Raw genomic sequence first — 21171 nt, forward strand, 5'->3', positions numbered from 1 at the left:
GTACCCCGGCTTAGGTAAGTGATCCCCGGTGAAGGCACTTAGATTTTTTCCAATTTCTTGCTGCTCCAAACCACGCCAAAGTGAACTTCCTTGTCATAAAGGTCCACGTGCTGGGGCTAGAAATTCTGTAGCATAGACTCATGGAGGCAAGATGGCAACACATTGTGATCTTAGTTGTGTCTCAAAGGCTTTGAAGAGGAGTTACGCTCGCTTTCTTCCCTTGTGTGCACTTGGTGGAGAGCAAATGGTGCTGATGGAGAGGACCCAGCCAGGCACCCGCTTCTGTCCAGCCCTCATCTGTCTACAACCTTCTTCTGTAAGATGGGGAGCTCCAGCTCACTCCAGACCTCTCCCTCTCTAGACAAACACCACGGAGGGACCCAGAAGAACAGTGCCCTTTCCTGTTGACCAGACCTGAGGTTAAATTGCTGCCCAAAAGCTCCTTAAACTCTGGGGACTCCACTATCACGTCTACAAAAAGGAAATAAACCTCTCAGGTTGCGGGGAGGATAAAGTAGAAAACGTGAATGCTTTATAAAATGACACAGAAGTGAGCCATTATCTTCATCTGGTGCCTCGCTGTTCTTTCCCAAGCATTAGAAAGAGCCCACTCTGCTGCCTACTCACATTTACCCTGTGGTGGCCTGGGGGAAGGGCTCAAGAAAAGACAATAAGGCTCACCTTCTGTGTTTACAATCTGTCTAGTCCCCGGCCTCGGCTTCCTCACTTTTTCTGGACTTGAGCGCTAAGGTTAAGAACCAAACTCTTGCACAGTCATTCATTCAACCACAAATATTTACTGAGCACCTACTGTATGTCAGTCACTATGTCAATCACGCTAAGCACCATGTGAGCTTCAATTTTCTTATCGGCAAAATGAAAATTGTGCTTCTCAATAACGAAACAATAAGCATCTTGGGCAGGACAATTCCCCTGACCTCTAAACGACAGGGACTCTACCTTGTAATCGGTACAATCCAGTGACGCCTCCACACATTTCCAAAGGGGCCCTAAAGGCCATTTCCACCCTGGATGGAGAATCCCCGGGCTACCCTCTACGATTTCAGGAGCCAGGAAAAGTAGGGAAGCCCTGTAACTGGCAGATTTGGGATGATGCCGAGTCCCAAGATGAGCAGGATTTGGACCATGCTTCCGGGGAACTAAGCCTCACAGTGGCTGCAGGGTGACGTCAACATCCTTGGGGCTCTTGGTTCTGGCTCCTAAGTCAGAACTCCTACTCTCTATATGCAGCCAAGAAACAACCCAGGAATTTCAGGTTTCCGTTCCCAGCCGAGCCTGGGGTCCTGGAAAGGAAAGAATGGCGATGCTCTAGTCACCCAATCCCTCGGGATGCTAAGGGTTAACGCAGGTGGCCGCGCAGAAGCCGCCAGCGCCGCCAGCGCCGCTAGAGGGACCGTCCGTCGCAGCACCGCCGGGCAGCTTCACAGTCACGTGGGAGCGAGGGCGGGACTAAGCGCGGAGCCCGCCAATAGGCTGTGCTGTCTGTGGGCGTGATAGCCAATAGGAGCAGGGAAAGGGGTCCCAGGATTACGAAGAAACGGCGGCCGGGAAGGGGCTACTGGGACATGGGGCTTCTGACCATTCTGAAGAAGATGAAGCAGAAAGAGCGGGAGCTGCGACTGCTCATGCTGTATCCTCCCCGATGCCGGAGCCGCGAGGGTAGCAGGGGGCCCCCGCCGGGTGGGCGGTGCCAGGCGCCCCCTACCGGGTGCGGGATGTGCGGCTGGCCGGCCCATACCAACTGCCCTTTGTGCGTCACGCACGTGGGCCCTACCAAAGCTTTTGGCGGGTGGCCGGGAGGAGGCCGTACCACCGGCTCGGGGCGGGGGGCTTCGTTTCTAAGGCCAAAGGTGTGGGCGTAAAGGCGCAGCGGCCGGACCAGATGTCCCAGTGTAGGGGGAGGCGGGGCCCGGAGGTGACTCGAACGTTACCACCCGTCGGTCTGGCCCGAGCGCGAGGCCGCTGTCCTCTCGGGCCCTCTCGCCTCCTCCCCCTGTCGGAAGGTGCCCGGCCACGGCCCCGCCCTCAAGGTCGGAATCCCGGGGGCGTGTGGGCTCCGCCCTTCACTCCCGGGAGAGGTGGGTGTGGAGTCCGCGGGTTGTTCAGCCCGTGGGTCCAACCGTGCGTCTCTTTCCTGCCTCACGGCCAGTCGGTGTCCCCGCGGCTGATGGCTTGCAGGCCCAAGGGCCCCGCTGACCTTCTGAGTCCCATTAGGAGGCATCTGCACTCGTTCGCCCTTCTCTGTGCCAGGCCCGGGGGCACCCCTAGCAGAGAGAAGACATTTCTGTGCGCAGATAACTTAAAAATAATATTTACATCATGTCTGTTTTGAAGAACTGTGAGAAAGGCACAGTGAATTCACTCATGCAGTAAACATTTATTGAGCGCCTACTGTGTGCTAGGCACTGTCCTGGGGGCTGGGGTAAAACAGCAAAACAAAAAAACCCGACCTTCACGGACATTCTATGTAATGCTGAGGGGAGAAAGACCTTAACAAAATGAGTAAAATGCATAGCATGTACGGAGAATAATACAGCTTAAATAAGGTGGTCAAAGAAGGCCACACTGAGAAAATAACAGTTGAATAAAGACAGGGAGGTGAGGGATGAACCATGTAGATATCTGGGGAAAATTATTTAAACAAAGGGAACAGCAAGTGTAAGGGTCTCCAAGGAGGAACTCAGCTGGTGTGTTCAAAGGACTGTCAAAGAGGTCAGATGGAAGAGCCACGTCACGTGGGACCTTCTGGTTCTGGACTTTCCCTTTTCTTTTTTTTTTTAAATTTAATTTTCATTTTTATATTGGAGTATAGTTGGTTTACAATATTGTGTTTGTTGCAGGTGTACAGCAGAGTGACTCAGTTATACGTTTACATATGTCCATTCTTTTTCAGATTCTTTTCCCATAAAGGTTATTACAGAATACTGTGTAGTGTTCCCTGTGCCATACAGTAGGGGACTTTTCCTTAAATGAGAAGTGCAGAGAGGAGGTGAGATCTGAGACTAGTTAGGCCACTGCAGTAACACAGGTGAGATACTATGGGAGATTGGATCACGATGGAAGCAGTGAGGTGATGGAAGTTGAGGGACGTCCTGATAGTAGGCCAGTAGGAATTGCTGCTGGATTGGACATGAGTGTGAGAAGGAGTGTAAAGTCAAGTGTGACTCCTAGGTTTCTGACCTGAGCAATTAGAAGAATGAGGAGCCACTTGCTGAGAGGTAGAAGGGGGCGGGGAAAACATTCGGGGTCGGGGGGGGGAGGATGAGAGCTCAGCTTGCGCCATGTGAGATGCCTCTGAGACATCCTAGAAATGTCAGCTAGGCAGCTGGATATAGGGACCAACGTCCAGGAGAGCAGCTGGGTAGGACGTGTGAATTTGGGAGTCATCAGCATAAAGAAGGTGTTTGAGACCGTGATCCTGGATGAGATCACTGAGGGAGGGAGTGTGGACAGGGAAGAGAACCTAGGCTGCTCAGATCAAGAGGTCAGGGAGATGAGGAGGAATGACCAGGGAGGCCAGAGGAGAACCAGGCAAGGGCGTGTCCCGGAGTGGGGGAGGGGGCTGGACTCTGTCAGTGCTGCTCCTTGAGCAGGGGGAAGAGGGCTGAGGACTGCCCAGCCAGTGGAGAACAACATGGCATCTCTAAGGTCTGACCTTGGCCAGAGCAGTTTCGGGGAAGCAGTGGGAGCAAAAGTCTAACGGGTTCCAGCAAGAGAAGGAGGACAGAAATTGGAGAGGGTGAGTATGGACAACAGTTCTGAGATTTGCTATAAAGGGGAGGAAATAAAGGAAAAAGTCAGGGGGAGAGGGATCAAGAGACCATCCCCGCTTGTCAGCTGACGGGAACGATCCAGTGGAGAAGGAAGCATGGATGACGGAGCTGGGGCGGGTGAGGGGGATGGTCAGCCGCCAGTTATCAGGGGCTACGGCTGGGTCTCAGGAGAGGTCCTCCCGCCCCCTCCCAGCTGCAGGCCCCCTTAAGTGTTGGAAGGAAAGAGGAGGGTGCTTCTCTCCTGCTGCTGAACTTACCCATTTGTGTGCACGCTCAGCAGCAAAGGGTTTGGAATATTCGAAAGACAGAAAAGGCAAGGGTGGCTGCCTCCAGATACTTTGTTTTGTTATTTCCTCTACCTAGAATGCTCTTCCCCCAGTCCTTCAAAAAGCTGGCTTCTGGGCCTCCCTGGTGGCGCAGTGGTTGAGAGTCCGCCTGCCGATGCAGGGGATACGGGTTCGTGCCCCGGTCCGGGAGGATCCCATATGCCGCGGAGCGGCTGGGCCCGTGAGCCATGGCCGCTGAGCCTGCGCGTCCGGAGCCTGTGCTCCGCAACGGGAGAGGCCACAACAGTGAGAGGCCCGCATACCGCAAAAAAAAAAAAAAAAAAACTGGCTTCTTGCAGTTTGGGCCTCAGCTCAAGGCAGTCAGAGAGGCCTTCCCTGGGGCTGAGCTAAAGGAGGCTCCTCGACAGCCGTCTCCGAAAGCCTCTTCACTGTGTGGACACGCACCCGGCTCTGCCAGTGCCTTCCTTCTCACTTGTGTGCACTGTGCCACTGTCCCGCACTAGAGTGTAGGCTGCACAAGGTGGGGACTGTGACTCCAGGCCACCCCCAGCACCAGAGGTATTCTGGCACAGAGTAGCCCTTCAGTATATGTTGTGGGGTGAATTAAGGAGCCTCTGGTCAGAAGATGATAAGGTATTTCTTGATACTTTCACATTTATCGTGTGGGTCTGGCAGGTATTCAGCTTATTTTGATATGTAGTGGGAAATGATTTGTCCCCCAAGAGAGGGGCACTGTGATGGTGTCACCAGGCTGCAGAGCATGGGGACTTCTCCTTAACCTGGCACACTCCAGTGGCCTGGACAATGCTGGCAAAACAACCATCCTCAAGAAGTTCAATGGGGAAGACATCGACACCATTTCCCCGACGCTGGGCTTCAACATCAAGACCCTGGAGCACCGAGGGTGAGCGGGGTCCCCGAGGGGGGGCCCACCCAGAGCAGGGCAGGGAGGGCAGGCGAGGGGCCAGGCTGACCTCCAGCCACCCCCTCCCTGTCCAGATTCAAGCTGAACATCTGGGATGTGGGCGGCCAGAAGTCCCTGCGGTCCTACTGGCGGAACTACTTTGAGAGCACCGATGGCCTCATCTGGGTGGTGGACAGCGCCGACCGCCAGCGCATGCAGGACTGCCAGCGGGAGCTCCAGAACCTGTTGGTGGAGGAGGTGGGCAGGAGGCCTGGCTGAGCGGGGGAAGCAGGGCTTTCCCCAGTGTCCGAGCCCCAGTACTTTGTGCGCATATGTGGATGTGTGCACAGCTTCCTCAGCAGATTCCCTGAGGGGGCCGTGAACCCAGAGGGACACCTCAGGTGGGGTCTGTTCCTTCACTGAGCCCTCACCACGTGTCCAGCACCCTTGTGGAGGCAGAGACAACCTGTACACCTGATCTAGGGAGGCCCACAGTGCCTTGAGCAGGACACTCTGTGGATGGAGACATTAGTTTACGTCCCTGCGATGTCACTGCTTCACCACCCTGAGCTTCAGTTTCTGCACCTTGAATTGGGCTTCAGGGAGGATGACTTGAGGCCAGTGTGTGAAGCTTTGGGAAGCAGTGGAACCTGGCTCAGCAGTCGGACTCTTCGCTGTGTGACCTCAGGCAAGGCACTTAACTTCTCTGAATCTCCACTGCCTCATCTCTCAGATGGGCATTATAATTATGGCGATCTTAAAATTTATTGTCTGGGCCAAAATGCTCTTCTTTAAATAAAATTTTAGATTTACAGAAAAGTTACAATGATAGTAAAAAGATACCCCATATATCTTTCACCTAGCCTCTCTTAATGTTAACATCTTACAGAACTGCCATACAAATGGCAAAACTAAGAAATTAACATTGGTAAGTTACTATTAACTGAACTACAGGTTTTGTTTGGATTTCACCAGTTTTTCCACTAATGTCCTTTCTCTGTTTCAGGGTTTGAGCCAGGTTACTACACTTCATTTAGTTGAAAACCAGGACACTTTTTTTTTTTTTTTTTTTTTTTTTTTTTTTGTGGTACGCGGGCCTCTCACTGTTGTGGCCTCTCCCGTTGTGGAGCACAGGCTCCGGACGCTCAGGCTCAGCAGCCATGGCTCACGGGCCCAGCCGCTCTGCAGCATGTGGGATCTTCCCGGACCGGGGCACGAACCCGTGTCCCCTGCATCGGCAGGCGGACTCTCAACCACTGCGCCACCAGGGAAGCCCACCAGGACACTTTTGAGAGTAAAAGAGAGCTGTTAATAATTATGGAGGGACAGCTGGCATAAACAGGGGTGTTGAGCAGGTCCAGTGAGACCCTGGCTGTTGAATGCTCATCCCTGGCCTAGCATGTCATGGCCCTTTTTAAGGGCCAGATCCACCGTCTACATGGAGGAGCTCCCAGTCACAAACACATATATGGAAATAACTGGAATCACAGGCAGAGAGTGAGGCCTGTCAGGGTAGTGGGACAGTTAGAGGGCTACATGAACTTGGAAGAGGGAAAGGTCATTTCCAACAGACCCCATAGCCTCTGGGACAGTCGCATTCCTTGTGCATGTCAGGTCATCAGATCGGAGCAGTCTAGAACTGGGGAGCATCTTACCCATCACCCCCTCCCCATTTATGGAAGAGGAATGTGAGGCATGGAGGAGAGAAGTGCCCACGGGGCTGGTGATTGGGCTGGAACCAGGGTCCCAGCCCAGCCCAGGGCTCTCTCCACCCCATAAATGGCTGGACATGAAGGCCATCTCCACACTACCCACCCTGCTTGTGCCTTTGCAACTACCACGGGACCTTGCCCTGAGCTTCCAGGTTGATCTCTGACCCCAGGTCCTCAGGGTGATTAGTGCAGGGGCCAGGCTGCCCTCTGAGCCTCCACCCCCATGACCCCCTCTGTTTCTCTTCCCCAGCGCCTGGCTGGAGCGACCCTCCTCATCTTTGCCAACAAGCAGGACCTTCCCGGAGCACTGTCCTCTAATGCTATCCGTGAGGTGAGTCCAGGCCTTGACACAGGCTCATGGAGGAAACGGGGCACGCATTTCTTTGTTAATTTATTAAAAAAACATTTATTAGCCCCTCCTGCACGGCTGGACCTATTTGGGATACTGGAGATTCAGTGATTAATAGGATATAGTTGTGCCCCACAGCCTGGGGGAAGGCAGACCTGCAAATAGTTATTCCACAGGATAACAGTAGCCAACGAGCAGTGGGTGCTTTCTATGTGCCAGGCTCTTTGCATGGATTAACTCATTCAATTCTCAAAGCAACCTCATGAGGTAGGAACTCTCATAATCATTCTACAGATGGTGAAGCAGGCTTAGAGAGGTTAGGTAACTCACCCAAGGTCACACAGCCAGTAAGCAGGGAAGCCAGGATTTAAACACAGGCCTGTGTAACCCCAGGTTGCATCTTAACTCCTATTCTAGAGCTTGAACACCAGAATGAGAAAGAGTGGGGTTAGAATCCAGGTTCTGCCACTTACTAGCTGTGTGACCTTAGGCAGGTTGCTTAACCTCTCTGAGGTTTCCTCCTCAGTAAAATGGCCAACACATCCCTGGCTTATGGGGCTGTTGGGGGGAATGGATGAGAGGACATTTGTAGGGCCCATAGCGCAATGTCGGAAGCCCTTGTTGCCATCTTATTACTAAGGGGTAGTACTGGCGTGGCGGTGTACAGAGAGCCTGGGTGCCCTGGGGCCCTGACAGATCTTCACCAGGGGTCAAGGGAGGCTTCCCAAAGCAGGCCCTTGAGGGAGGCATGCGTTTCCCCTGGGCCAGCAGAGGGCAGGGGCTGAGGGTGGGCAGGGCCTGTGGTTACTGTGGCCCACCATCACCTTCTACCCTCCCAGGCCCTGGAGCTGGACTCCATCCGCAGCCACCACTGGTGCATCCAGGGCTGCAGCGCTGTCACTGGGGAAAACCTGCTGCCCGGCATCGACTGGCTCCTGGATGACATCTCCAGCCGCATCTTCATGGCCGACTGAGGCGCGCCCAGCAGGCCCTCACCAGGCACCGTCCATGGGGGGATGGGAGTCAGCCAGCCCAGCTAACACCCCCTGCCCACCCTGTAACCTGCTGCTGCTGCTGCTGCTCACTGCTGCGCTGTGGCCAGCTGGTTCCCATGGCAGGAGGGCTGCCAACCTGGCCGTCACCCTGGCTCCTGATCCGGCCTGCTTGCAGTTGCCGTACCTAGAGGAGGGCTGGGGCTGGGAGGGCCTGCCTCTGCTGCTACCGAGGCTGTGAGCCTCGCCGTTCGCTCAGCTGTGAGAATAAATTGTTCCTTGCTCCCATTCCTGGCTGAGTCATTTGTTGATTCAACAGCTCTAGAGACTGCCTAGAACCCACAGTCCAGTGGGGGGCAGAAAGGGACAGATGATTTCAGTCAGAGGGTTAACTGTCGCTGTGTCAAAGGGATGGCAAAGAATTATAGAAGCACAGGACAGCGCTGTGTAATTGCATTTGGAAGAGTCCAGGTGGGCTTCCCAGAGGTGGTGACATGAAAGCTGAGAGTTGGGACTTCCCTGGGTGGCGCAGTGGTTAAGACTCCACGCTCCCAATGCAGGGGGCCTGGGTTCTATCTCTGGTCCAGGAACTAGATCCCACGTGCATGCTGCAACTAAGGAGCCTGCGAGCCGCAACTAAGGAGACTGCCTGCTGCAACTAAGGACCCCCCCGGCTGCAACTAAGATGTGACGCAACCAAATTAATTAATTAATTTTTTAAAAAAGCTGAGAGTGAAGGATGAGTAGAAGCTTTCTGGTGAGAGGATGGGAGGAAAGTTCACTAGGGCATCTGCTACCATCAGAGGGTATGAATTAGAAAAAGGAACGCACCACCACATCAGGGCTCACCGCTTATTGACTGGAACATGGGCTGAATTTCAGCTCCCAGCTTCCCACTGCAGCCAGGAACCCATGTGCAGTAGACAACCTGCACAGCCCTGTGAGGCAGCATTGGTTCAAGTAGAGGTAATTACAGGAAGTAAAAAGTAAAGCAGAGCAAGGGCTCTTGGGAAGCATGGAGGGGTAAGGTCTCTGGTGATGGATGTGGACATCAACCAGGTTAGCTCACCAAGAGCAGAGCTGGGAAGGGGCCTTCCCTGAAGGCTAAAGGGCACTCTCTGAAGCTGGGAAAGAATGGGAACTGGTGGGGGGGGATGCCAGGGCCCCCATCCAGGTGGCAAGATAGACGGATGTTTTCAAAGGGCCCCCTGCTGTGGTCCTACCAGCGGGGGCTTACTCTGTAGGGTTCAGCTTGAAGTACTCTCACTTACCGTCACATTGAAGAACAGCCCCAAGCAGGACAGACTCTTAGTGTCCCCATCTGTATAAGAACTGAGCCTCCAGAAGTTTACGGGACTTACTCAAAGCCACCCAGCTAGGAAGCAGGGGGGCTGGGATTTGGACCCAGCATGCTTAGCCACTACACCCTACTAACCTGTTTTCTTTTTCTTTTTTTTTAATTTGGGTATAGTTGTTTTTCAATGTTGTGTTAGTTTCTGCTGTACAGCAAAGTGAATCAGCTATATGTATACACATATCCCCTCTTTTTTGGATTTCCTTCCTATTTAGGTCACAGAGCATTGAGTAGAGTTCCCTGTGCTATACAGCAGGTTCTCAGTAGTTAATCTATTTTATACATTAAGTGTATATATGTCAGTCCCCATCTTCCAATTCATCCCCACCCTTTTCCCCCTTGTGTCCATACGTTTGTCTCTGCGTCTGGGTCTCTATTTCTGCCTTGCAAACTGGTTCATCTGTACCATTTCTCTAGATTCCACATATATGCATTAATATATGATACTTGTTTTTCTCTTTCTGACTTACTTCACTCTGTATGACAGTCTCGAGGTCATCCACGTCTCTACAAATGACTCAATTGCATTCCTTTTTATGGCTGAGTAATATTCCATTGTATTCTGGTTTTGTTTCTCTGCTTGAAATTCAAGTGCCAGATAGAGGGAGCCTAATGTGTTTATGAGGGAAGGTCAGTTTTCCCAAGGGAAAGGCGAGGACGAGGTACTGATTTACTCGTAGACTGCCACTAGGATCCCTCGTGGAAGAAGGGAAATGGATGTTGGGTGGACAACCTTAGAACATAAACTGTCCTTCAATGTAGAAATTTAGAACCTCTTGCCCTGTCCTCTGTGCAAGACCGGCACTGTGGTCCCCAAGGTTCCATCCCTGCGGTGAGCAGACACCCAGTCTCCAGAGCCAAACCCTGGCTCTGCCACTCACTGATTGACGCTGAGCAAGTTGCTTAACCTGTCTGTGCCTCAGTTTCCCCATTTGGGTTAAAGATAGTGTCACCTACCTCCTAGGGTTGGGAGGAGGACCAAATGGCTGGGTTCCTTGTGTGTCATAAGCACTGTATGTCAGCTATAATCATCCTTATTTGAACCAGTAGGAGTTCAGGCAGATCCAATCAATGTGAACTCAGCCATCCACTGATCTGGGTTGACTCACTCATCTGGACAAGGGAAGGGAGGGAATGATGGGCAGGAAGGGAACTTGGAGCCACAGCCCTGCTGAGAGAACTCTGAAGACCAGGAGCGGATGTCTAAAGGGGCCTTCAGAGGAGCCCTGGTGTGGGCTGTGGGAGGGGACACCACTCCATCCCAAACACCTCCTGGATGTACTCCCCTCTTTCCATGCTCCCAGGAGTCTGATTTGAGAGTTTGCTTTGTGTTTCTTTCTGGAGTTACAGCGCCCACTCATCTGAGTTCCAGTAACAAGAGTAACCATGAGCGCTTCACCCATGGTACTGCATTCAAGCTTCGAAACCTGGTGGTGGTGGTGTTACCGAAAGCTCGGCCTCTCTGTACACCAGTGCCGAATCAAGTCCCAGAGACGGAGTTTTGGGTGAAGTAGAAAAGGATAGCTTTATTGCTTTGCCAGGCAAAGGGGAACACACCGGGCTTCTGTCTCGAAAAACTATGTGCCCCGACCCCAGAGGATTTGATGGAGGGTTTTAAAACAGTGGTTCAAAGGTGGGGGTCTCTGGGCTTCCCTGGTGGTGCAGTGGTTAAGAATCCGCCTGCCAATGCAGGGGGCACGGGTTCGAGCCCTGGCCTGGGCAGATCCCACATGCCGCGGAGCAACTAAGCCCGTGCGCCACAACTACTGAAGCCCATGCGCCTTGCTCCGCAGTAAGAGAAGCCACTGCAATGAGAAGCCCGCAATTTAACAAAACAACAAAAAAAAAGGTGGGGTCTCTGACAAGATAAGGGTGTGAGCAGGCTAATCTCAGGTGGTCACCTCAATCTTGATGAGCTTCTCTGGTCCCTTTAATCTCACCTCAGGTGGTTTCTTGGCTGCTCCTCCCTTGATGAGCAACTGTTCAAATTCGCCCTCTGGGACTCAGGGAAGGTCATGGAGGCTGGAGTCTTGCCTATAAGAAATGGTGGACAAAAGGAGGCCTCTGTGCCCAAGCCCCACTCGGTTTCAGCGGTATCAGTCAGGGTCCTGGATGGTTTGCCCAGACACAGATTACTGCCTTTAGCAGAAAAAGCCTCTCTTGGAAGGATACTGGGAACTCATGGCATCTCGATGGAGGTCGGACATCCAAGCTTAGAAAACAGAGTGCTCCAAAGGCTGGGCAGCCAAACCCGCAGCCAGCACTGTACTCAAGGAACAACTTAGTTCCCTTGCCAGGCACTGTGCCCTCTGTCCCTCACTCAAGATTCAAGGCTTCAGAAGGGAGTCCCCCGCCCCCACTTGGCACCTGGGGCAAGGAAAAGGGCCGGCATCTTTGGATTCTGGACTAAGAGGCTGGAGGGCTGCACATACTAGCGAACTACCTCTGAAGATCTGGTGCTATGGTGCTAACAGAAAGAGGCAGGGGTGAACGCTGGACAGACCAACAAAGGAAAAAGAAATATCCACTGCAGTAGATTCTATTATAAATATCCCCATTCTAGAGATGACAAACTGAGGCTCGAGTAGTTAAGGGAATCTCTTGCAGCTCGTAAGACATGTGACTTCAGAACCCATGACACCATTGTGCTTCTCTGGAGTTCTTTTTGCTCCCCCCACCTTTCCAGAAAGCGTGAATTTAGTGAATCCTCGGGAAGGAGACAGGGAAATAACTTGGCAATGTCTGGCACATACTGAACACAATAAAAGTTGGGTGGATGGATGAAAGAAGGGAATTGGGAAGCAAAGGAGAAGTCATTTGGAGATATGTGATGAGGGTTTACGATCGCATGGCGTGGGCTTATTTATCTCTAAGCAGACCTGAGTTGATCCAACCTCCCCAATCCTTACTCTCAAATCACTTAGTTCTTGCTTTACCAACAACCGAGGACTTTTTAGACGCTCCCTTGGCCAAGCGCCCTGGCCGAGAATTGCACTGTCACTTGCGACCAGCTCCCTGGGCCCGAGGACGAAGGGCGCAGGCCCGGGAGAGGCTGTGGCCGGCGGAGACTGACCTGGAGGGGCAGGGGCGGGGGCGGCGTGGAGGAGGCGGAGGCCGGCGGCCAGCTCTGCTCCAGCTCGATTGCCATGTCCCGCCAGGCGAAGGACGACTTCCTGCGACACTACACAGTCTCCGACCCCCGGACCCACCCAAAGGGCTACACAGAGTACAAAGTGACGGCGCAGGTGAGGTGGGGCCCAGCGGGGACTTTGCCCTTTTAACAAGGGGGGGCCGTGTTTTACGTTAAGGCAAGAAGCTGCTGGAAGCTCCCATGTTAGACGACAGATATGGATTTCCCCTTTAAGGGGAGGTGCCGGTAGGGCCTTAGTTTACTTCTTTAGCCATCAAGGGGCGGGGCCATAGGAGGGCGCTGCCTTTTTAAAAGGGCGTGACAGCAGTTCCCAGACAGCGAGGTGTGGGTGACCACGCGCAACGCGTGGCATCTGTCCGTCAGGCTGTGAATTTCTTTTAAACTTTATGGATGAAAACTCTGGCTCAACTCAAATACTGGTTAGTTCTCTAATCTCTTGGAGTAAGTTTTATCTATTGGTTTGTTTGATATTTATATAAAAGCCCTTTAAGGAGTTGAATTACTTTTAATATTTTAAAAAATAATGCTTGTGTATGACTAAAAATTCATACAAGTCAAAAGAAATTAAGGAGTAAGTCTCTTCACACAGCAGGAAGTCAATATATAAAGACTGAAGTTGATGTATGAAGCAGTAACAACGTTATAAGCATATATAAAGACGGAGGAAATCATGAAAAGAATTAAAAACAAAAGTATAACAGAATATCTGTAGAATGATATACAAGAACTGCCTGGGGAAGATTTTTCACTGTAAAATTTTTGTACTTTTACAATTTTGAAGTAGGCAAATATTAAACTGGTGCATTAATGACTATTAAAGTGAAGCAAAAATGTAGAGACTTCCAAAGTGATTTAGAAATTTATTTATTTATTTGTTTTTATTTTTGACTGCGTTGGGTCTTTGTTGCTGTGCGCGGGCTTTCTCCAGTTGTGGTGAGCAGGGGTTACTCTTCGTTGCAGTGCGCGGGCTTCTCATTGTGGTGGCCTCTCTTGTTTCAGAGCACGGGCTCTAGGTGCACAGGCTTCAGTAGTTGTGGCGCACGGGCTTAGTTACTCCGTGGCATGTGGGATCTGTCCGGGCCAGGGATCGAACCCATGTCCCCTGCATTGGCAGGTGGATTCTTAACCACTGTGCCACCAGGGAAGTCCTCCTCAATGGTTTTTAAATATAGTTTCTTTTATCCAAAATATTTTAGGCAAGTCTGTTGTGAAAAGCAAAGTCCGGGGTTTCAGTGCTAGCAGTCCCTCCACAGGTCATGTCCCCCCCTCTCTGAGCCTCTACTTCCTCATCTTTTAAATGGGCATGTGAATCATGTCTGCCTCCCTGGGGTCTAGGATAATGAACAGATGTTTTGAAAACTGTCAAAGTTACTTCAAGCTGTAGGATTTTTTTTTTAATTATTATGAACGTAACATAATAAAAATGGAGTCTTTTTTTTCCACCTCAGACACCAGTCTGCTCTTTTTGGGTTACAACCCCAGTGAGGGTTTCTTCTGTGTCCGGGAGTGTTCACACACAGAGGCTTCCTCCTTTAAGGGAGAAGTGGCTCCTGGGACAGAACCTCATTCTTTAGAGAACTTGGGGTTCTTTGGTTTCAGAAGGAGATGCAGGGACTTGGCCCTTTGAAGGACCTGAGATAAAAGTTGGGCTGAGACTGGAGTCCTCTAGACGGGCCTTTAGGGATGGAGCCTCCCATTTTGAGACAGGCTGGGACCTGGGACCCTTTACTGGCGTGCTTGCACTTGCACCTAGACAAACAGAAAACAAAGAAACTATAAGGGGCTAAAAATAACTGCATGCCTGCAAAGTCTAGGCAATTATGAACAATAAGATGCAAAAAGACCACAAACTGGTTGCCACTTCTGAGGTGCCTGGAGCAGAAGCAGGGCACTGCGCATGATCCCTGCACACAGCACCACCAAGGGGGTGGGCAGACCACCCAAGCTGCCCCTCCAGCCCCACCCACTGATCTGCCCTGCCCTCATCCCATTGAAGGAAACAGTCAACCCTCCTCGGAGACAGCCGATAAGGGCACAGGTTACTTGTTTTCCATCCCAAACCAGTAAAGGCTTAGGTCCCAATGAAGCCTTGCCTGAATTTCTCAGCTGGCCTCATCAATTTCTGTTGATTAAAGAGTCCAAGGACCGGTAACAATTTGACAGATGAAGAAACTAAGGTGCATGGTAGAAAAACTGCTAAAAGTTACACTCAAAGCCTTAAAGCCAGGACACCTTGATACCACTGGCCAAAGCGCTCTGCCCCTCTGAAGGTGGCTAGGAGGTGGCCCCGATTTTAGAAGGTGATGGGGTGTCTGCGATGTCAATCTCTGGTCTCACTGGTTCTTAACTTTCTTCCTCAGTTCACCTCAAAGAGGGACCCGGAGGATGTCAAAGAGGTGAGCCTCCTGGGAGGAAGGGACCATTTCGCAATTCCACATCTGGAAACAGTAAAGGGATGGGGGTAACTCTGCCAGGAGACCAGCCCCCCTTCCTCGCTGGCCCTGGGAGGAGGGGGTGCTGTGCCCTAATGCACACACAGTGTGGGACCAGGCTGGGGGTGGGGAAGGCCGCTTCCTACCGTTGTTCAGCCCTATCGAGTCACGTGTCCCTCTTAGGTGGTGGTCTGGAAGCGGTACAGTGACTTTCGAAAGCTGCATGGAGACCTGGCCTATACCCACCGCAACCTCTTCCGCCGCCTGGAGGAGTTCCCTGCCTTCCCCCGCGCCCAGGTGTTTGGTGAGTCTTGATCCCAGCTTTCAGGCCAAAGATGGAGAGGGCATTGAGCAAAGGAGACCCCTGCTGGTGAGGGCTGGATAGAGGGACCCTGAAACTCCTGGCAAAGACGTGTTTCAGACAGCTGGAAGGGCCCTTAGAGACGGCCTCATTTGACAGATGGGGAAACTGCTCTGCCCTTATTGTGTGTTGAGCCCTTTAACATTCCTGTTCTCATTAGCCCCATTTTCAAGATGAGGAAACTGAGGCTCAGGGAGATGAAGGGGCTTGACCTGTAAGTGGCAGAACGTGAACTCCCAGCCACAAGCCAGTGTTTCCTCTAGACCTGTGCTTGTCCAGAAATAGCAGCCACGGACCACCTGTGGTTGAGGAGCACCAGAGATGTGGCTAGTCCGAACTGAGATGCGCTGTCTGGTCGAATACACACCGAAAAAAGAATGTAAACTATCTCAGTAATTTACATATTGATTACATGTTCAAATGAGAATATTTGGGATATACTGGGTTAAATAGAGTGTATAATTAAAATTAACCTGTTTCTTTTTACTTTTGTAAAATGTGGCTTCTCGGGAATTCCCTGGTGGTCCAGTGGTTAGGACTTGGCACTTATACTGCTGTGGTCCCGGGTTCGAGCCCTGCTCGGGGAACTAAGATCCCACAAGCTGGTGCAGCACGGCCAGAAAAAAGAGAAAAGGTGGCTTCTAGAAAATTGTAAATTATATGCGAGGCTCGTATTCCTTGTTACTTCTATCTCTAGACTCAGAGGAGATGTTCTTTTGTAGCAAGGTGAAAGCTCGTTCCTGGCAGATTATCCCAGGTAGTGCGAAGTACAGCAGGCTACCCACCCTGACAGCATGATAACTAGCCCAGAGTTAAATAACTCTGCATGATACCTAGACCAGAACAGTGAAACTGTAAAAATGGGGCTACTTGCCGTGTGACCTTGGGTGAGTCACCTCCCCTCTCTAAGTCTTACTTTCTTCCCTAATACATCAAAACCACCTGTAATTATTTGTTTCCTGTTGGTTACCTGCTTCCCCCTGTCTAGGATGTGATACGCATGAGGGCAGAGACCTTGCTTCTCTCTCATTCACCTTCTGAACCTAGCACATAGTAGGTGCTCAACAAACATCTGGTAAACGGATGAATAGGGAGATTGGTCCCTCCTTGCAGGACCCTCACCCCAGGAAGAGCCAAGGAAGATTCCTAGGAGAATGGGGAGGGGGGCAGTGGGTTCCTCAGAACCAGGAAAAGTGGCCTGGGGGCCAGAAGCCGTTGTGGGTCACTGTTCTCTACCTGCCCCTTGTCCTGGCGGGTGCAGGCCGATTTGAAGCCTCGGTGATCGAGGAGCGGCGAAAGGGGGCAGAGGACTTGCTTCGCTTTACTGTGCATATCCCCGCACTCAACAACAGCCCCCAACTCAAGGAGTTCTTCCGGGTATGTGTACCTGCTCTTCCCCCGTCCTCCGCACCTGAGAAGCTTACCTGCCCACCAGGCTGCACCCTGTGACTCCCCCTGGCTGGTCTTTCTCTCCTGAAGGGTGGGGAGGTGACACGGCCCTCCGAGATGTCCAGAGACGTGCATATCCTGCCACCCCCTCTGATCCCCACACCGCCCCCTGATGAACCCCGGGTGCAGCCTCATGAGCCCTGGTTGCCCCAGCCGCTCCCTGCAGAGAGGAGGGGCCTCGAGGAGTTGGAGGTGCCAGGTACATGGGGTGGGAGAAGGAGCCAGGGCTGGAGGGCCCAGAGCATGTGTATATGGGGGTGGGGACCACTCCGTCCTCAGTGAAAAGCCTGGGGTGTTTCCCAGCTCCTCTACCACCATCCTGCTGAGGAACTCTGCGCAGGTCATTTTCCTTCTCTGGGCTTTAGCTTCTTAATCTGTAAAATGGGCACAAACCCTAAAAACGGGCTTATCTATGCCTGTGGTGGCTGAAAGGATACAGTGAGAGGGTAATTACATTTTGAAAGCTGGGAAGTAATAAAAGCAGGCATGAGTGTCCCCAATGATCTATTCCTCAGTGGACCCCCTGCCATCCAGCCCTGCCCAGGAGGCCCTGGATCTCCTCTTTAACTGTGGGAGCACCGAGGAGGCGTCCAGTTCCCCCGGCCGAGGCCCCCTCACCGAGGCTGAGCTTGCCCTCTTTGACCCCTTCTCCAAGGAAGGTAACAAGTTGGGACAAGTGAGGGGTGGGGCGAGGGGGGGAGCTGGGCAGGAGGTCCTTAGGGGCAGGGAGGCAGAGGCGGGCACAGCCACTGGCTGGCCTGCGCCTTGCCCGTGTAAATCTGAGAAAGGCTGCCCCTATGGGCGAAAGGCAGCCTTGGTGAGAATTAGAAGCAGTGACCCTTCCCCCGTGCTGGTGAGCTGGACGGTCCTGTACGGTGAGCAAACACGGAGGAAGTGAGCCACTTCCCACCATGGCATCTTCTCCCTGAGAAAGCTGTGGAACCAGCAGGATGTCACCGTGCCCCGGGAGGGTTTCAGTTCCTTTGCTGGAAGCCCGAGGTGGGGTTTCCTGGCTAGCTTGGAGTCTGGCTGTAGATCTTCTGCCAAGAGGCCCTATTGGTCAAGGGAGGGGAGGTCTGGGTTCAGAGGACAGCAGAGGAGGCCCCTGGAGCAGCCACTGACATGTGAGGGCACCAGAGATGGAAGGCCCCCCATGGAAGCTCCTTGTCAGATCAGGGACTTGACCATCCCAGGCTCTGAGACACGGGGTCTTTCCGTTTTAAAATTCTCCAAGTTTATGCTGTTACTGCAGCTGGGGTATTGAAGTGGCTGATTGCACTTCTGGATCATCATGCAGCAGTTTCATTTTGGATTCCGCAGCAGTCTTTTTAAGCCCATTTTGTTGGCTTCCCTTGGTGACCTCTTGGGCAGGCCCTTAGCTTTCTGGGGTCCGATCCAAATCAGGACCTCAGTCTCCCATCCACTTTTCTCCCATCCACGTCCCCACCAGCTCAGGCCTGACTGCCCTTGGCCATGGTGACAAGGGTGTGAGGACTGTCCTTTTACTCTTGTTCTTCTTACCCCCCTGCCCCACTCCCAGGGCTGGGGAAGGGAAAGAAGGGACTGGAGGGGAAGGGCAAGAGTGGTGTCACCATGGCTGATGAACCGGCCACAGGTAGGCGGGCATCCAGATACTCTGCCTTGCCCCAGCCAAGCCCCCTGGGGTACCCAGTGCCCAGATGCTTGGGCAGGAGCCTGTCAAGACTCCTCAAAGGCAGCTCCCATAAGACATTCCCTTGGCCCACGGACAAACTCCTAAACCCTTGCCCACGCCAGGCCCGGAAGTGCACTTCACTCAGATGCTGCCTTCTACCCTTGCCCCACTTTGTGGGCACCTCCAGCCAGCCTTTCACCATCGGAATTCTCCAGGCGAGGAGCCGGCGCTCATCTCTCTCTCTTCAGCACGTACACCAGGCTCTTGAACTCAAGTACTAGGGCATCCCAAGAACTCTTCCGTCTTCTGCTCCACTAGCAACACAGGGAGGGCTGTAGTCCAACTGGGAAGTGAGATGTCACCTCCCCTTCCTGTAAGAGGCCCCTGGTCTCCACATGGGGTCCCTTGGATAGGGTTGGAGAGAGGCCCACCCTTCCCTCTACAGGCCGGTGGTGTGCAGCTGTGGTTCCTAGTCCTGCACCTTCCCTTCAAAGGCCCTTTCATCAAAGATTCACCAAATCTTTAGCCTTCTTTTGTGTAAGCTATGGAGGGCATCTTTAACCATCTCTTTGCCAGTCCTAGAGGATATAAGAGCCCTTCTCTCTGGAATGTGCGAATACCTACCACCCACTGTCTTCACATTTGGGGGCCTCAACTGAAATTGTAAGACCTTAAAAAAGCCTTGAGATTTTCTGGATCCATTATCCTAAGATTACAAGGCTTGGAGCATTTCTACCCTTGACCTGGCATAGTTGGTCTAGCATCCTTCAGTTAAACTTTATGGAGGAAATTCTTGGATTTATAGGTCAAGCGTAGTCAGGACGGAAGTAGAACCAGTGACCCAGAGCTTGCAAACTAATGTTAATGTGTACCTAAAGAAAGAATTAGGCTACACTGTACATCTGAAATTTATATAATATTGTAAATCAATTATACCTGGAAAGAAAGAAAGAAAGGAGGAAAGAAAGAAAAAGAAAGAAGGAAAGGGAAACAATGAATTAGGGAGGTAAGGGTGTTTTTACCAATGTACACGAACTCCACCAATCAAATAGATCATGGCTAGTGTGCTAGGTACCGGTGGCTTTTGGATTGCTCAGGCACTGAAGGACCCAGGACAGGTTGGTGGGCAAGAGAGGTCTGGGGATGGGCAGCAGGCCCTGGGAATAGGAGGTCCAGTCTGGCTTGAGTCCTCCATATCTGATTGCAGAAGGTGTAGGCCCCAGTCCTACCCACATGGGCGAGCTGGCAGCATTGGAGGCAGAATCTGAAAGACTGGACCAGGACCCCTGGGAGCCAGGAGGGCAGGCGGAGGAAGAGGACGAGGAAGGAGGGCCCGCCCCTGCCTATCTGAGCGAAGCCACAGAGCTCATCACCCAGGCCCTACGGGATGAGAAGGCAGGCGCCTACCCTGCAGCCTTGCAGGGCTACCGGGATGGTGTGCACATCCTGCTTCAGGGAGTTTCTGGTGAGCGGGACTGGAGGGTGGAGGGTCAGGCCTGGGGTACTGGCTGGTGCAGTGAAGGGAGAGGAAAGTAAAAAACAAGCAAGTCAAGGATCAGAACTGGTCCTCACTGACCAATTGTATAACCTGGGCTTTTTGTTTTTTTTTTCTTAAAATACATTATATATATTCTTTAAAGTGAGGAATGCCCTGTCATTTTTCATTAAGAAAAGAAACCACATCCACTTACTAATACCCATTCTCATCCAAGCATCCTGAACTGTAATTCTTATTCATGTAGGTAGATGCTACACAAATCATCATCATCACACAAATAAGAGAGAATAAAATACTCTGTGGTTGCAACAATTTTCCAGTTTCCCCCAACACGTCCAGTTACATGGAAAATTGTTGGAACTAGAGATGTTAAATCAAAAATGTCTCTAATAAGTTAATATTATTGGCTTTTGATTATTCCATTGCTAGTTTTGTTTTCTTGTGTTGATAACGCATACCAGTTTAACAAAGTGCATGCTTGTTTAAAAAATTTGTATAACCTTGGGTTGTTTCTTTACCTCTTGTGGCCTCAGTTTTATTTGTAAAATGGGGAGAATATATCTGCCTCCCAGGGAGCGGGGAAAGACACATGGTGATGCTGTGAACTGTAAGGGCCTAGACCAGGGGCTCTGAACCCAGGTGCCTCTGCTGAGCCACTCTGTCTTCACAGGTGACCCATCACCTGCCCGCCGGGAGGGTGTGAAGAAGAAGGCGGCTGAGTACCTGAAGCGGGCAGAGGAAATCCTGCACCTGCATCTGTCCCAGCTCCCACCCTGAGACGGGAGAGGACCCTTTCCCAGGACTCTAGCTCCAGCACTGCCAGACACCCTCTTCTCCTCTCCCTGGTGCCTGGCCTGATCTTCTGGTCTTGTAACTCCAGAGGCCATTTCTGTGTGTAACTGGGCCAAGAATGAGACAAATAATGAATTCTCAGCTCCCTGACCACACCTGCCACCTTGGAATCAGGGACTCACAAGTCTGATCCTGCCGGTCTCTATCTTGATATGTGAGCAGCAGCTCTGGTCCCTAGGCTCTTTGTTTATCCATCTAGAACCGGGGTCTGCAGACTGTGTCCCACAGCCAAATATGGCCCACTGCCTTTTTTTGTAAGGCCCACAAGCCAGAAGAGTTTTTACTTTTTTTTAAGAGTTGAAAAAATTCAAAAGAGTAATATTCTGTGGCAGGTGAAAATTACATGAAATGTTAAGTATCTAAAAAATAAAAGTTTATTGGA

The 21171-nt window shown here is 51.8% G+C and overlaps 2 protein-coding genes across 5 annotated transcripts; both read left to right on the forward strand.

The window, feature by feature from the left end:
- Nucleotides 1-1516: 1516 nt before the first annotated feature.
- Nucleotides 1517-8326, forward strand: ARL2 (ARF like GTPase 2). The gene is made up of 5 exons (XM_081239328.1): nucleotides 1517-1651; nucleotides 4875-4985; nucleotides 5081-5243; nucleotides 6948-7028; nucleotides 7886-8326. The coding sequence occupies exons 1-5, from the start codon at nucleotides 1587-1589 to the stop codon at nucleotides 8018-8020; spliced, it is 555 nt and encodes a 184-aa protein (XP_081095454.1). The 5' UTR covers nucleotides 1517-1586; the 3' UTR covers nucleotides 8021-8326.
- A 4104-nt stretch (nucleotides 8327-12430) lies between these two features.
- Nucleotides 12431-21168, forward strand: SNX15 (sorting nexin 15). Of its 4 annotated transcripts, none has more exons than XM_081241190.1 (8): nucleotides 12431-12637; nucleotides 14904-14939; nucleotides 15159-15279; nucleotides 16598-16713; nucleotides 16816-16984; nucleotides 17301-17444; nucleotides 19647-19904; nucleotides 20608-21168. In XM_081241190.1, exons 1-8 carry the CDS (start codon nucleotides 12539-12541, stop codon nucleotides 20712-20714), a joined length of 1050 nt encoding a protein of 349 aa, XP_081097316.1. In that variant the 5' UTR covers nucleotides 12431-12538; the 3' UTR covers nucleotides 20715-21168. The 4 variants fall into 4 exon arrangements, with proteins under 4 accessions (XP_081097316.1, XP_081097319.1, XP_081097318.1 ...); XM_081241191.1 differs by lacking the exon at nucleotides 12431-12637 and adding an exon at nucleotides 12865-12962; XM_081241193.1 differs by lacking the exon at nucleotides 19647-19904.
- Nucleotides 21169-21171: the final 3 nt, after the last annotated feature.

The sequence above is a fragment of the Mesoplodon bidens genome (assembly GCF_964165515.1).
Source record: "Mesoplodon bidens genome assembly, chromosome: 7".
NCBI lineage: Eukaryota > Metazoa > Chordata > Mammalia > Artiodactyla > Ziphiidae > Mesoplodon > Mesoplodon bidens.